The sequence below is a fragment of the Pristiophorus japonicus genome, chromosome 14 (genome assembly GCF_044704955.1).
Source record: "Pristiophorus japonicus isolate sPriJap1 chromosome 14, sPriJap1.hap1, whole genome shotgun sequence".
NCBI lineage: Eukaryota > Metazoa > Chordata > Chondrichthyes > Pristiophoridae > Pristiophorus > Pristiophorus japonicus.
The window spans coordinates 25,731,656-25,746,019 of record NC_091990.1 but is presented as its reverse complement, the minus strand read 5'-3'; the positions used below and the strand labels follow the sequence as shown (position 1 = coordinate 25,746,019).

The 14,364-nt window shown below is 45.3% G+C and overlaps 2 protein-coding genes across 5 annotated transcripts in view; both read right to left on the bottom strand.

The window, feature by feature from the left end:
* Window positions 1–1,875, bottom strand: part of LOC139279576 (cation channel sperm-associated protein 4-like) — a 134,494-nt gene extending 132,619 nt beyond the window's left edge. Inside the window, exon 1 of the mRNA XM_070898699.1 lies at window positions 1,855–1,875. Coding sequence (XP_070754800.1) covers window positions 1,855–1,875 — 21 coding nt within the window. The remainder of the gene's footprint in view (window positions 1–1,854) is intronic.
* Window positions 580–14,364, bottom strand: part of LOC139279788 (connector enhancer of kinase suppressor of ras 1-like) — a 157,422-nt gene continuing 143,637 nt past the window's right edge. For 3 of the 4 annotated variants that reach the window (XM_070899006.1, XM_070899003.1, XM_070899004.1), the window contains 3 exons: window positions 8,085–8,226; window positions 4,821–5,008; window positions 580–4,737 (listed from right to left, as the gene is read on the bottom strand). In XM_070899006.1, the coding sequence (XP_070755107.1) occupies window positions 4,324–4,737; window positions 4,821–5,008; window positions 8,085–8,226 (744 nt within the window). In that variant the 3' untranslated portion in view covers window positions 580–4,323. The remainder of the gene's footprint in view (window positions 4,738–4,820; window positions 5,009–8,084; window positions 8,227–14,364) is intronic. The other variant, XM_070899005.1, reaches the window with a different exon arrangement.

The following is a 14,364-nucleotide window of genomic DNA, read 5'->3' as shown; positions in this document are numbered from 1 at the left end:
CTCATCTGAAAGATGGTACCTACGACAGTGCAGCAGTCCCTCAGTACTTCACTGGGAGTATCAGCCTAGATTACGTGTTCAATCCACGACTCCTGACTCAGAGGCAAGAGTGCTACCCACTGAGCCACAGCTATCTCCTGTTTGGCGAGGGTGGTGCTCTTTATTCAGCAGGCCAAGCCATTTGTTCATCCATGAGGAAAGGGGCTGGAATGATCAGGCACCACTTACTTTTAAAAAAAAAAAGGCAAGATTGCTGAAAGATGCAATTTAGGCAGACTCTTTCAGAGGAATAGATACACACTTCCTTATACAGCATACCTGGATCAGAATGAGGCAGGATACTAGCCATGTGAATCAGAAACTAATATTGCTCTGAATCCCCGAGTCAGTCTGGTGGAACTGAAGGTGAGTAACTCGTTGCCCTCAACTCATGCTGACTGTGTGCTATTGGTGCACAGTCTGATGTATGTGAATGGAATGAGTCCAGCTAATGTATTTACTGTATTACACACTTCATTGCTCAATCTACTGAAACAGAAAGCGCAGCCCCCTTAATCATTTGAGAACTAGAAACAAGCACAAGGTTGTAATATTTGGGTTTATTAAAATAATGTAAAATAAACTCAATTTTAAATTTTATTTTCAAATATCAATTACTTTGTGTTATCAAATCACCCACATAAAAAGTGAAAAGTTTTTTTAAAACTAGTTAGCAATATGGATGATGCTGCACATATTGTCCACTTCAGAGGACATTAAGAATCAACCCGCAGTGTGAATATCTCTGTTAGCAATGGCAAGATCCCTTCTCTGAACGTCGTTGGTGAACGCGTTTGAATGCTAGATTTATTGAGGTCAATTTCACAATTTGCCATTTTAAGATTTTGATTCATCCAGCTCTGGGTACCATGACCATTATACCACTATGCCCTGTACAGTGTATCTGTGGTTGCTAGCATGAGGAGTGAGCCAGTCACTCACCCCCTCTACCCTCCAAATCTTTTTTCATTTAGATATAATGGTCACGTTAAAGCAAATCAAATTTGTTTGAAAGAAAGAACAAGTACTTAAAACAAAGTAACAATTTAGAATTGATACTGTGGAATAATTACAATTTCACAGAGAAAATGAGTTTTGATGCACAGTTGAATGGAATGCTACTGTAACACTTTGATTAATTTGCTGTGGAGAGGTGACACCCAGGATCCCTGATGAAAGTTCACATCAAGCCTGGCTATGATCCCTCCTCCAACCATGGATAGCCCACCAACACTCAAAAGTCCAGGCTGACACTTGTGCATGTGGTGAAGCAGCAAGAGGCCAGGACTGCTGTCCATGAACCTGTACATCTGTTTGTGCTGTTCCCTTATGGACGAGGGAGGGCGGGAAGGAAAGAGAATTAAACAGGAATGTCACTAAAATAGAATATTTTCAGCATAAAGCTTCAGGAAAATTTGATGGTTCGAAATTATCTCTATTGAGCAGAGGCAGAGTTCTGCAGAGGTTAATATTTTCTGACAACTGTGGGAGTCACTGAGCCGAATGAATCTTCCCAGCATCTTCTAGTAGTATTATACAGATGTTCACGTCAACAAAACCAAAGCTCTCTTTTTGAGCCCCAAATTCTTCCTCTCCATCAGTCTCCCTGGCTACCTTCTTGGGTGGAATCCAGCAGTGCAGAACTTCAGTATCTTATCTGATCGGAGTTTTTTACTCCACCACTAGTCCATCATCTAGCTCCTGCACGTTGCTTAATTAACCCCACATCACCTGAAACCCTAATCCATGCCTCATCACTGTGAGGATTGATTTCTCTGTACTCTCACCATTTTCATCATACCACTATTTACAAACCTCAGCTAACCCACACTCCATGGCCTGTATGCTCCAGCACAAAGTCCCTTGCACACCCACCCAATCCTCACTAAACTGCATTGTGCCCAAGAGAATCAATCAGTCCTGGTTTTCAAATCCCTGCATAACATCGTTCCGCCCTAACCGAATCATCATCTTCAGATAAATGTCCCACCCACACCCTCTGCTCCAGAACTACTGTTCCCACCATATAATTCTTTCATGCTCTCTCAATTTTTCTACCAAAACTACAATGGCTTGCTTTTTCTGCCTTCAAATGCTTCCTAGAACCTAGACAGTGCCTTCAGACTCTCCCACCCAGAACTTCTTCACTTCCTGTTCTGCGTCCACTATTTGCCATGTAATGCTCCAAGTGGTTACCTGAGTAACACTATATATAGACAGTTATTACTAATGATTGTTATAAATAATCCCTTTTATATACTCAAAATAAACATTGCTATTTATTTTGTGATTCACTGTTGTATTTATTGGGATTAAACAAGCCACTTAAAAAAAAAAAGAGAAACCATATTGCAGAGGTCATCAAGGTTGAAAAAAGGAGAAAAGATGCAGCTTCCACATAGCTCAGAAGTAAGTCTCCATCTCTGAGCCATACAGTTCAGAAAGGACCTTGGTGCCATCTCTGTGCTGCGCTGTTAGCTGGCCTCAACTGCTATAGTAATAAGAATGCTCCAATTGGCCTCGGCACCCCTGAATTAAGCTAGGAAAATTAGTCAGGGTTCCTACTCCTGATCACAATCCAGCAGTCTGTACTGGAAGTAAACACATGGTTCCCAAGTGAATATATGATCAGGCCTGATTATGATATTCTCCACAGTCAGATAGCCTACTGGCACTCACAAGATACACACGTGAACATTAGCCATTTTGGCAAGGTATCAAGTCTGCAGGAGGTGACTGCTTCCTGTGGAAGTGTACCCTGGTGAGGGAATCACTGCCTTGGGTCGGGAAATGAAGAAAATCTTGAGCTTTGAAAGCCTGAAAATTCTAGGAAGGAGGACCCATGCAAAGGGCTTTTGCTTTTGGTTACATAGGGTCATGAAAAGCTGCTTACCTGCGAGGGAGTTACTGCCTCCTATACATACCCACAATCAATCAATCATACATACCCACAATCATTCACTCACACCCACCCACGATCAATCGCGCACACACAATCACTGAACACCAACTGTGAAACTCAAAGTAATTTTCCTAAAGCCAAATCATTTGTGGGTTTGCAACAGGATTGGGAATATCTAATCCACTCTCACTTTTCTCAGCTGACTTTTTCTTCATGATCTGAAGCTAGCAGCAACATTACATTAACAAAAGGGAAATAATCCAATAAGATTCCCATGTTCAGGGAAAATTGGCAAACAAAAAAAGTGTTTGCAGTCCCAAGCCATCTCCCATGTTCTTTGGTAGATTCTTCAACAGCAGAGATGCACAGAACTTGGGTGGATGCCACTTGATTGAAAACATCAGCACGTGTTCAAACCTATAAACACAAGCAGTCACCTGATTCAGCATTACTACACAAGCAAGTATTGAACTGCCACAGCACACAACTGGATCACCCACACCAGGTAAATATTGATCATGCTATAGGTGAGGCCCAAGACCATCGTGCATGACACCATCCTGGTTGAAGACAGTAGGAGACGAGATGAGGTAAATGGCACCAAGCTTGGGTTTTATCAGCGTATTATTGTACGAGAAAGACAGAGAGAAAGCGTTCGACAACTTTGAGGTCCTGGGAAAGAATGAGTTTGGGTAGGAGATGGTGCGATGAGTCTTGATACAGAGTGTGTTTTGGATGGAGTAAAATGAAGAGAGTAAAGTTCAAGAGACTGTACACAGTTCCACTGCAGTTGAACAGTCACATCTCTCATAAGTACAACTGTGTCCACACAAAGCCAGTGTGTTTTTCTAGTCCTTTGTTCAGGGCACTACCGTACAACACATATACTGTGATTCGTACACATTGTAAAAAGGGAAAAAGGTGTCTGTCAAATCTCCATGGTGATGGATCTTTTTATACTTGTGTGCTTTTTGGAATACATTCCAGGGTTAACAGAGCGATCTTGTTAACATGTCTGATATCATATACCACTGTAAACATTTAAAATGCTTGGATTCTTTATAGAAATTCTACAGAATGACTTAACTCAAATATACTGCTGCTGCTTTTTCATTTCTATCCAGTATGATTAATTTTGTTGAAAGAATTTTTAAAACCAGGTTATATTTTGCGTAAGTGTAAGGCACTGAAACTCTGCTCCATGGAAAGAGACCTGGAGATTGATGAATTCATTTACTGGGGACAATGTCTTCTGAATACACAATGCCCAGCTCCAAGCTCCGACTCATAGTTTGAGGTTCATTCAGTGGCTTTTTTCTCATTGCACTGATCTGCCCTCAGGGCTTCCATGGCTCGGATCTTGAACTGCTGGATGATTCGGATCAGTCCTGTGTCCCGTCTATGCCAGAGTCCTGTTGTGAATTCAGCCCTTCCCCGCAGTTGTATTCGTCAACTCCCAATTGCACTGCTGCACTATTGGACCAGACTCCTTTTCTGCTCTCCAGTTCTACATCTAACATGGAGGCTGTACTTCCTGCTGATATCTGCCCTATATCAAACCAAGATAGAGGATTCTCAGTGGCCCCCAGTCCCATTTCAGTCAGAAATGAAGTTCCTGGTTCAGGAGCTGACTGAAGCTTGGCTTTCTCTTCCCATCCTTCATTCGCAAGCTGACGAACCATCCGGATGTCTGCAAGCAACTCCTGGTTTTCCTCTTTCCAAATTCGGAACTTCTCTGCTGTTAAATTGGGATCATCCAGGATCCTGTTAATAGATTGCAAATCTACCACCTTGGCCTAAAACGGTTCAAATAATAAGGGTTAGTGACTACAGCAACAAACTTCAAAAATCACACAATGGTATTAATCGAACCACATGCCTTCAGTGTGCTTTGCAGTGCTCGCAGTTTGTGTGCCTTTTCGTTGATGATTGGATTCTTGTTTCGTCTGATGAACGACTGATGATAATCTTTTCGAAAGGATTGCTCCTTACCCAGCAGTGACACACCTCCCTGCTGCAAGACTTTTATTAATATCTCCAGCTCGTCATTAGAACTCTGACTGGGTTCTGAAATAGATGGACAGAAATATCAGTGAGCCTCATATAGCAGAGTGTCATTGAAATCCTCCTGTCCCCTAGCAATCATGCACAGGGAAGGGGCATGGCCCTTGCCTTCCTTAGGCTATATTTGGTCAGTTAAAACTAAGGGGGTTTAAATTGGTCCGTAACAATTGACTAGCTTATTCACGTAAAAATCCTGTGCCTTATTTTGATGTGAACAATAACCCATTTATTTAAAATAATTAACAACCGCATTAAACTTGTACACGAATAAATTTTATACTAACAAATTGATCAGTCATTACCAGAGGAAATCAAACTTCAGTGTATCATGCAGGATATTTTTGGGTGAGAACTACAAAGACTGAAGGATATAAATCCAATGGCAGGCTTCCATTCAGCCTCCTCTGGAACTGGTCCTCACTCCACACAGTCCTGGTCACAATTCCACTTTTCCTGGTACATAAATTTGCCCCACCTTCCCCAAATCCTTTTTTTTTTGCTAACTAGTATTGGAGTGCATTTCAGTGGGTGGTGACCACTCTCAAGTACCTCACCTAAGAACCCATTCCCCATATGTAAGTCTAGACAATGATTGTCAGGAGACTGTTCAACTATGGGGGAGGGTAATAACAGCTCAATGCAATCCTCTCCTCATCCAGTGCAGCATGTAGGTAGGAAGAGGAAGGGGCCAATGATAGATCTTTAGGGAGATGCCAGAGGCAACAATAAGGGGAAGGAAGAACAGCTATTGCTGAGATGCTCTGCCTAAAATTGCATCAGTAAGAGCAGAACCAAGTGAGGGCAAACCCACTGATCTGGACAATGGTGGAGGATGTTTTTTCTTTAATTTATTCATTCATGGGATGTGGGCATCGCTGACCAGGCTAGCATTTATTGCCCTCGAGAAGGTGGTGGTGAGCCGCCATTTTAAACTGCTGCAGTCCATGTGGTGAAGGTACTCCCACAGTACTGTTAGGAAGGGAGTTCCAGGATTTTGACTCAGCGACGATGAAGGAAGAGCGATATATTCTCAAGTCAGGATGATATGTGACTTGGAAGGTAACTTTGAGGCGGTGGTGTTCCCATGCACCTGCTGCCCTAATCCTTCTAGGTGGTGGAGGCTACGGGTTTGGGAGGTGCTGTCGAAAAAGACTTGGCAAATTGCTGCAGTGTATCTTGTAGATGGTACACACTGCAGCCACCTTACACCAATGGGGGAGAAAGTGAATGTTTAAGGTGGTGGATGGAGTGCCGAAAAAGTGGACTGCTTTGTCCTTGATTGTGTCAAGCTTCTTGAGTGTTGTTGGAGCTGCACTCATCCAGTCAAGTGGAAAGTATTCCATCAAACCTCTGACTTGCGCCTTGTAGATGGTGGAAAGGCTTTGGGGAGTCAGGTGAGTTATTCACCACAGAATCCCCAGCCTCTGACCTGTTCTTACAGCCATAGTATTTATGTGGCTGGTCCAGTTAAGTTTCTGGTCAATGGTGACCCCCAGGATGTTGATGGTGGGGGATTCGACAATGGTAATGCCGTTGAATGTCATGGGGAGATAGTTAGACTCTCTCTTGTTAGAGATGCTCATTAACTGGCAATTGTGTGGCGTGAATGTTACTTGCCATGTATCAGCCCAAGCTTGGATGTTGTCCAGGTCTTGCTGCATGCGAGCATGGACAACCTCATTATCTGAGGAATTGCAAATGGAACTGAACACGGTCCAATCATCAGCGAACATCCCCACTTCTGACCTTACGATGGAGGGAAGGCCATTGATGAAGCAGCTAAAGATGGTTGGACCCAGGACACTGCCCTGAGGAACACCTGCAGCGATGCCTTAGGGCTGAGATGATTGGTCTCCAACAACCAGAACCATGTTCCTTTTGTGCTAAGCATGACTCCAGCCAGTGGAGAGTTTTCACCTGATCAACATTAACTCACTAGAGCTCCTTGATGCCACACTCGGTCAATTGATGTCAAGGGCAGTGACTCTAACCTCACCTCCAGAATTCAGCTCTTTTGTCCATATTTAGACCAACGCTGTAATGATGTCTGCAGTCGAGTGGCCTGGTAGAACCCAAACTGAGCATCAGCGAGTAGATTATTGGTAAGTGCCGCTTGATAGCATTGTTGACCACATCTTCCATCACTTTGTTGATGATTGCGAGTGGGCTGATGAGGCTGTAATGGATTTGTCCTGCTTTTTGTAGACAGGACAAAACTGGATGCGTTGTCGAATAGATGCCAGTGTTGAAGCTGTAATCGAGCAGCATGGCTAGAGGCTGGTGTTGTCAATTGAAATAGGGGAGCAGTGGCAATGGAGGGCAGGAAAGGAGGAAGGGTGGAAGGAAGGAATTGATTGATGGAAAATGCTTTATTCATCAGTAATAATATCCCAAGAGTAGTGGAGTATGGAGGGCAGTGGCACAGACCCTGGTGTATGGGGAATGGGGGGGCACTTACCCCGGGATACATGAGGGAGCGGAGGCACTGACCTTGAGGTACAGGGAGGGACGGGCACTGACCATGGGGTACAGGGATGGAGGGCTGGCGGCACTGATCCGGAGTTACGGGGAGGGATGGGCACTGACCCTGGGGTACGGGGGGGGAGTAGCGGGAGAGAGAGACACCGACCCTGGGGTGCGGGGAGCGATGGGCACCGACCCTGGGGCACGGGGAGCGATGGGCACCGACCCTGGGGGGGACACTGACCCTGGGTTGCGGGGAGGGCTGGGTACTGACCCTGTGGCGGTGGAGGAACACTGACCCTGGGGTACGGGGAGAGGGGGGCGGGCGGGGGCACTGACCATAGGGTACATGAGGGGGGGGGGTGCTGGCAACACTGACCCTGAGGTACGGGGGGGTGGGGGGGGGAAATGGCACTGACCCTGGGGTGCGGGGAGTGATGGGCACTGACCCTGGGGTGCGGGGAGTGATGGGCACCGACCTTGGGGTACGGTGGGGGGGGGGCAATGACCCTGGGGTATGGGGAGCAGTGTTAGTGAACTCTTCTGGATTATCTTGAAAAGGTGAGATTTTCCCGAGGGACGGCAGCTGTATGAGGATATGAACGATTGCTCCTACCTAGAATTGGCTTCCTCTCCTTACCGGGGCTGGATGGCATGCTAAGGTAGCCGGTGTCTCCTGCGCGTCCCACTTGTCCATAGTTACCTGATGAATGTCTGAATCGTTCGATGGGTGAAAAGTCACTGGTTCTCTGTGCCTGCTGCAAACAAACAGAGGCAAGATTCACACTGCACCGATTCGCTACTGTTCTAGTTTAAACAATCCTGGAGAGATGTCATTGCTGATGAAATGTTACCATTTCCCATTCCTTCCTTTTTATCCTCCCTTCCCTCCCCAATCCCCCTCCCTCCCCTACCCACCCCTTCCAGACAAGTGACCTTAAAAAGTGACAGTCCAGGTTAACAGCTAATCATGACAACCATGTTCAGACCCCAAACTATCCACGAGCAATTCCTCAGAAGAATCCCGGTACATTAAACCATTCCAAGGACCTTTAATTAGATTATAAGAGCCTTGCGGGCACAGTGTATTACTGTCCCAGTGCACGACCCACCCCAGGACCCATCATGGCACTTCCCCCACTCCTGGCCAGTGAACTCCACATTGTTTGCACAATTATGTACACAATTATGATTGTAGCATTATTCGTGCACATGCATCTCCCGGTATCCCATCATTAATTACTACAATCACCATACTGATCCACTAACAGGAATGAAGTTAAGGAATTTCACAGCCTTGGCTAGCACTGAAGGGGCTCTGTAATAAGAACATAAGAAATAGGAACAGGAGTAGGCCTTACGGTCCCTCGAGCCTGCTCCGCTATTTAATAAGATCATGGCTGATCTGATCATGGACTCAGCTCCACTTTCCTGCCCGCTCCCCATAACCCCTTATCGTTTAAGAAACTGTCTATTTCTGTCTTAAATGTATTCAATGTCCCACCCTCCACAGCTCTCCGAGGCAGCGAATTCCACAGATTTACAACCCTCTGAGAGAAGAAATTTCTTCTCATCTGTTTTAAATGTGCGGCCAATATTCTAAGATCATGCCCTCTCGTTCTAGTCTCCCCCATCAGTGGAAACATCCTCTCTGCAGCCACCTTGCCAAGTCCCCTCATAATCTTATACGTTTTGATAAGATCACCTCTCATTCTTCTGAACTCCAACGAGTAGAGGCCCAATCTACTCAACCTTTCCTCATAAGTCAACCCCCTCATCCCCGGAATCAACCTAGTGAACCTTCTCTGAACTGCCTTCAAAGCAACTATATCCTTCGTAAATATGGAAACCAAAACTACACGCAGTATTCCAGGTGTGGCCTCACCAATACCTTGTATAGCTGTAGCAAGACTTCCCTGCTTTTATACTCCATCCCCTTTGCAATAAAAGCCAAGATACCATTGGCCTTCCTGATTACTTGCTGTACCTGTATACTATCCTTTTGTGTTTCATGCACAAGTACCTCCAGGTTCCGCTGTACTGCGGCACTTTGCAATCTTTCCCCGTTTAAATAATAACTTGCTCTTTGATGTTTTTTCTGCCAAAGTGCATGACCTCACACTTTCCAACATTATACTCCATCTGCCAAATTTTTGCCCATTCGCTTAGCCTGTCTATGTCCTTTTGCAAATTTTTTTGTGTCTCCTCACACGTTGCTTTTCCTCCCATCTTTGTATCGTCAGCAAACTTGGCTACGTTCACTCAGTCCTTTCTTCCAAGTCGTTAATATAGATTGTAAATAGTTGGGGTCTCAGCACTGATCCCTGCGGCACCCCACTAGTTACTGGTTGCCAACCAGAGAATGAACCATTTATCCTCTATCCATGCTAATATATTACCCCCAACCCCGTGAACTTTCATCTTGTGCAGTAACCTTTTATGTGGCACCTTGTCAAATGCCTTCTGGATGTCCAAATACACCACATCCACTGGTTCCCCTTTATCCACCCTGTTCGTTACATCCTCAAAGAACTCCAGAAAATTTGTCAAACATGACTTCCCCTTCATAAATCCATGCTGACTCTGCCTGACCAAATTTTGCTTATCCAAATGTCCTGCTACTGCTTCTTTAATAATGGACTCCAACATTTTCCCAACCACAGATGTTAGGCTAACTGGTCTATAGTTTCCTGTGTTGGAGTGGATTTTCGGACATAGCAAAGCATGATGGGGTAAGCCAACTATCTGCCTTTCCACTAAATGAACTTTGTACCAAGAAGCCTATCTGCTGTCCCTGATATGAACTCTGCAGCAACAAGTGACTCCTGGCCAGGTGCAGGCCACTGTTTAATAGAAAGCTTTGCAACAGAATAACTAACCACAAAAAGAAGATACAGAGGAAGGGCCCCCAAACTTGCGCCATGCTATCAGGTTTCACTAGGACTAAAAAGTTGTATGTAAATTAATTGCATTGCCATATGGATTGATTGGTTGTATATAAATGAATTTAAATGATTGTATTCCGCCCCCTGTAAACTGCTTATAACCCTGCAGCACAAGGCACTCGGGGAGAAGGTGCTCGCAGATCGCGGGATCTCAACTCTTCTCCCAGAGCTCTGTTAGCAATAAAGTTGTCTCTCTTACTTTACTAGAGTCTATGTGAATTTATTTTCATTAACAAATTGGCGTCACGAACAAGATACCGCAGAGCTGGATAGTCGTATGACCCATTAGAACGGGACAGTAGTCAATTTCTGACCACCCAGAAATTATACTGGGGGAAGCGGCTGGCCGGCGAAGTGGTATCAAACGAATAAAATAGATTAAGTGAGGAAAGAGACATAACTTGATAGTATATGATGAGTTAAGAAATTCAGACTGTAGTGGCGTACAACGCAGACTGAAAGTAAAGTAATTAGTGATGCGGAGGTTGATTATTTTAGTCCAATGTTCATAGAAAGTGATATAGAAATCGGTGCGGAAGGGAGCTGATCACTCCAACCAAGAGCCGGACTCCGGTGGTAAGGAAACATGTTAATCTTCGCGAGCAAGACAAGAGGTCTCTGCGAGGTGAATCGTGGCCGTGAGTATTTAAGTTCGGAAATTCCATAAACTAGAGGGGAATACAGGAACATAGAATAACCATCTTCAATGGCAGGTAAGGAAACGGACGTAAAATGTGGACCGCCCGGGTCCCTAATTAACTCTTACATGACCGATCGACAAGTCTTAATTAAAAAAATGCAGAAAGACAGCTGGGATGTATCCCAGACATTAGAACAACAACGACATTGGATGGCAAAACAAAAGAAAGATAAAACCAAAAAGGCCGGAGTATTACTAGTACATCAGTTAGCAGGACTAATTGAGCAAGTAAAGGACGTTAGAGAGAGAAAAGGGAAGAGAAAAGTAAACAATTAAGTCAGGCACAATAAAAATGTAGAGAATGGGAAAATAAATGCCTGGCGTTAGAACAACAGATTCAGAACCGTTCCCAATGGGGGGGGGAGAAACAGCCTCACTGCCCCCTTACGAAGATTACCAAGGTGAGGCAACAGCCCCGGGTCAGGAAGATCAAGAAACCTTCCCGGCAGCGCCAGTCACCAGGGGAGGAACTGCAGCGAATCACATTGCAACCTATAAACCATTTACCCCTGGCGAGACAGCAGATAATGGCATCCCTGGGCAAATTATAACCCCGGTGTGCGAATACCAAATTTTGGGCAAAGCTGGATACAGTTTGGGTGGGCCACCAACTACACTTTAGGTAATGACCCTACTAATTGGAGTAAAATTACTACAACCAAACAACAAAAGGGGGAAGGAGCCTCAGAGTATGGGGAACGATTATTCCCAGATATTTCAAGAATGCTCTGGACAGGGAAACCCGGGCCGCGGCGACCGAGCATTTATCCAGGCATTTAAGGATGGACTATCCGCTGCACACCAGACCGTTATAAAAATGGGAGTAATTGTAACCCAGGATTATGACGAACTGGTCGAGTGGGCTAGTGGCGTCCAGGGAGGGGGCGATGAAAAATCCCAAACAAAGATAAAATAAGAAAGGGTTTTTGCAGCAGGGACGGGGGTGGGGGGGGGGGGAGGCGGGGGGAGGACAGAAAAAGGGGACATGTCATAACTGCGGGAAGGTGGGTCACTTTGCCAAAGAATGTAAGGGGAAACGCATGGAAAAACAATGCACATATTGTGGCAAAAAGGGACATTTAGACGCGACCTGCTATAGTAAAAATGGCTATCCTAAAAGGCAAGGACCCTGTCAGAACAGGAATACCAGCAGTGGCAGGAGTACAAAGCCACCCTGTGATGCCCGGCGGCCCCTGTACAAAGTAAAAAGGAGGGAAGGACATGTGTGTCTGCACTAGTAGGGGGCCGACAGTGTGAGATGCTAGTGGACACTGGAGCCTCAATATCCATTACCAATCTACCCCTTCCCGTAACCAACAAAAAGGCTTTAATAAACGGAATAGATGGACGGCCAAGTGGTGGAAATTGATCATTTATGTATACCCATGAGATTTTACGTATGCAAGAATCGTGAGGGAACAATATTGGGGAATGACGTAATGAAGGAATTTCAGACCCTGATTGATTGTGGCGAGGGGAAATTAACATGGCCAAAGGCAGATGGCAGTAAGGGAGATTTGGGACAGATAACTCACCATATGGAAAGTTTAGGTGTAGCAACAGCCACAAAAACCAACTGGCATACCGAGACTGGAGGATATGGCGGCATTTGTGCCTCTGTGCCCGGGGTTTGGGCACAGACAAAATTAGATACCGGAAAGGCGGACATGGACCCTATTAAGGTCCCTGGATCATCTCATAAACCACACCGGCAATACCCTATAAGACCCGAAGCCAGAACAGCAATTGTAGAAATAGTAAAGGGACTAGTGGAAAAAGGTATCTTAAGAGAAACTGTTAGCACCACTAACTCCCCAACATGGCTAGTAGTCATTGACTACACTGCCCTTAATAAGGTCACCCCCAAACTATACCTGATAGTGACCAGTCCCTCCACAATCCTTAATGTATTAACCCCTGAACATAAAATCTTTACAGTCCTGGACATAGCCAATGGCTTCTGGGCACTTCCCCTCGACTCAGAATCACAAGAGAAATTCGTCTTCACGGTGGAGGATAAACAATATACTTGGACCTGATTACCACAAGAGTTCCATAATAGTCCTGCCATATTCCACCGAGTCATGAGCGACGTACTAAAACAAATAGAAGTACCGGCAGGAAATAGTATTTTACAATATGTCAACGACATATTAATAGCTTTAGAAACCAAGGAGGGACATCAGGCAACCCTATACCTGGTGTTACGAGCTTTGGAGACGGCAGGCCTTAAGGTCAACCCCAAGAAAGCCCAGGTAGGGAAAACCCAAGTCCTGTACCTAGGGTACTGCCTTTCAAAGGGGTTGAAAGAAATGCCCTCTGATAGGAAAAAGGCTGTCAAGACCAGTAATGGTAAAGGGGGTGAGGAAGGTACTGGGTCTCTTTAATTACAGCCGGAACTTTATCCCTGAGTTTGCAAAGATTGCCGAGCCTATACAAAGACTAGTAAAGGGAGGAAAACCGGCCCTAGACCTTAGAGTGGGGCCCTGAACAAGAACAGGCGTATAGTAAACTCAAGTCAGAACTAGTCTCTGCTCCTGGATTGGGACTGCCTGACATGGGTAAATATTTCCACATCCACTGTACCAATGAAGATGGGTTCTATACGGCCGTGGTCACCCAAGATCACGGGGATAAAAGGAGACCTATAGCCTATTACTCTACCGCCGAAGGTCCGGTGGTGACCGGATTATCCAGATGGAAAGCTGCACTAGACTGCGCAGCTTGGGCAGTAAAAATAAGCGAGCCCGTGGTAATGACCAGAAACATCATTCTCCATACCAAACACACGTTGGTAGAAATGTTAAACACAGGAAAACTGAGAACCGTTTCTAATATGAGACGGGCAAAGTGGGAAGCAGTCCTCTTGCCACCCAACAAAGCAGTAACTATAATTAGAGATGTAGGAGAAAACCCCGCGGAGGGCATAGTGCAAGAAGGAGAGCCCCACGATTGCGGGGACGTGGATATGGACATGGAAGAGGATAGAATAAAAGACACGCCCCTTCAAACCACAGAACAAACCTTGTTTGTGGACGGCTCGCGAAAATACGTAGAGGAACTACCTCGTACCGGATGGGCCGTAGTTAACCAGGATCTTAGAGACAGTCGAATCAGGGCGAATTAATGGGGGGTCGTCAGCTCAGGTGGCAGAATTGGTAGCCCTCACCCGGGCACTGGAACTATCAGAGGGCAAGATCGTTAATATCTATACGGACAGTAGATATGCATTCGGGTCGTACACGATTATA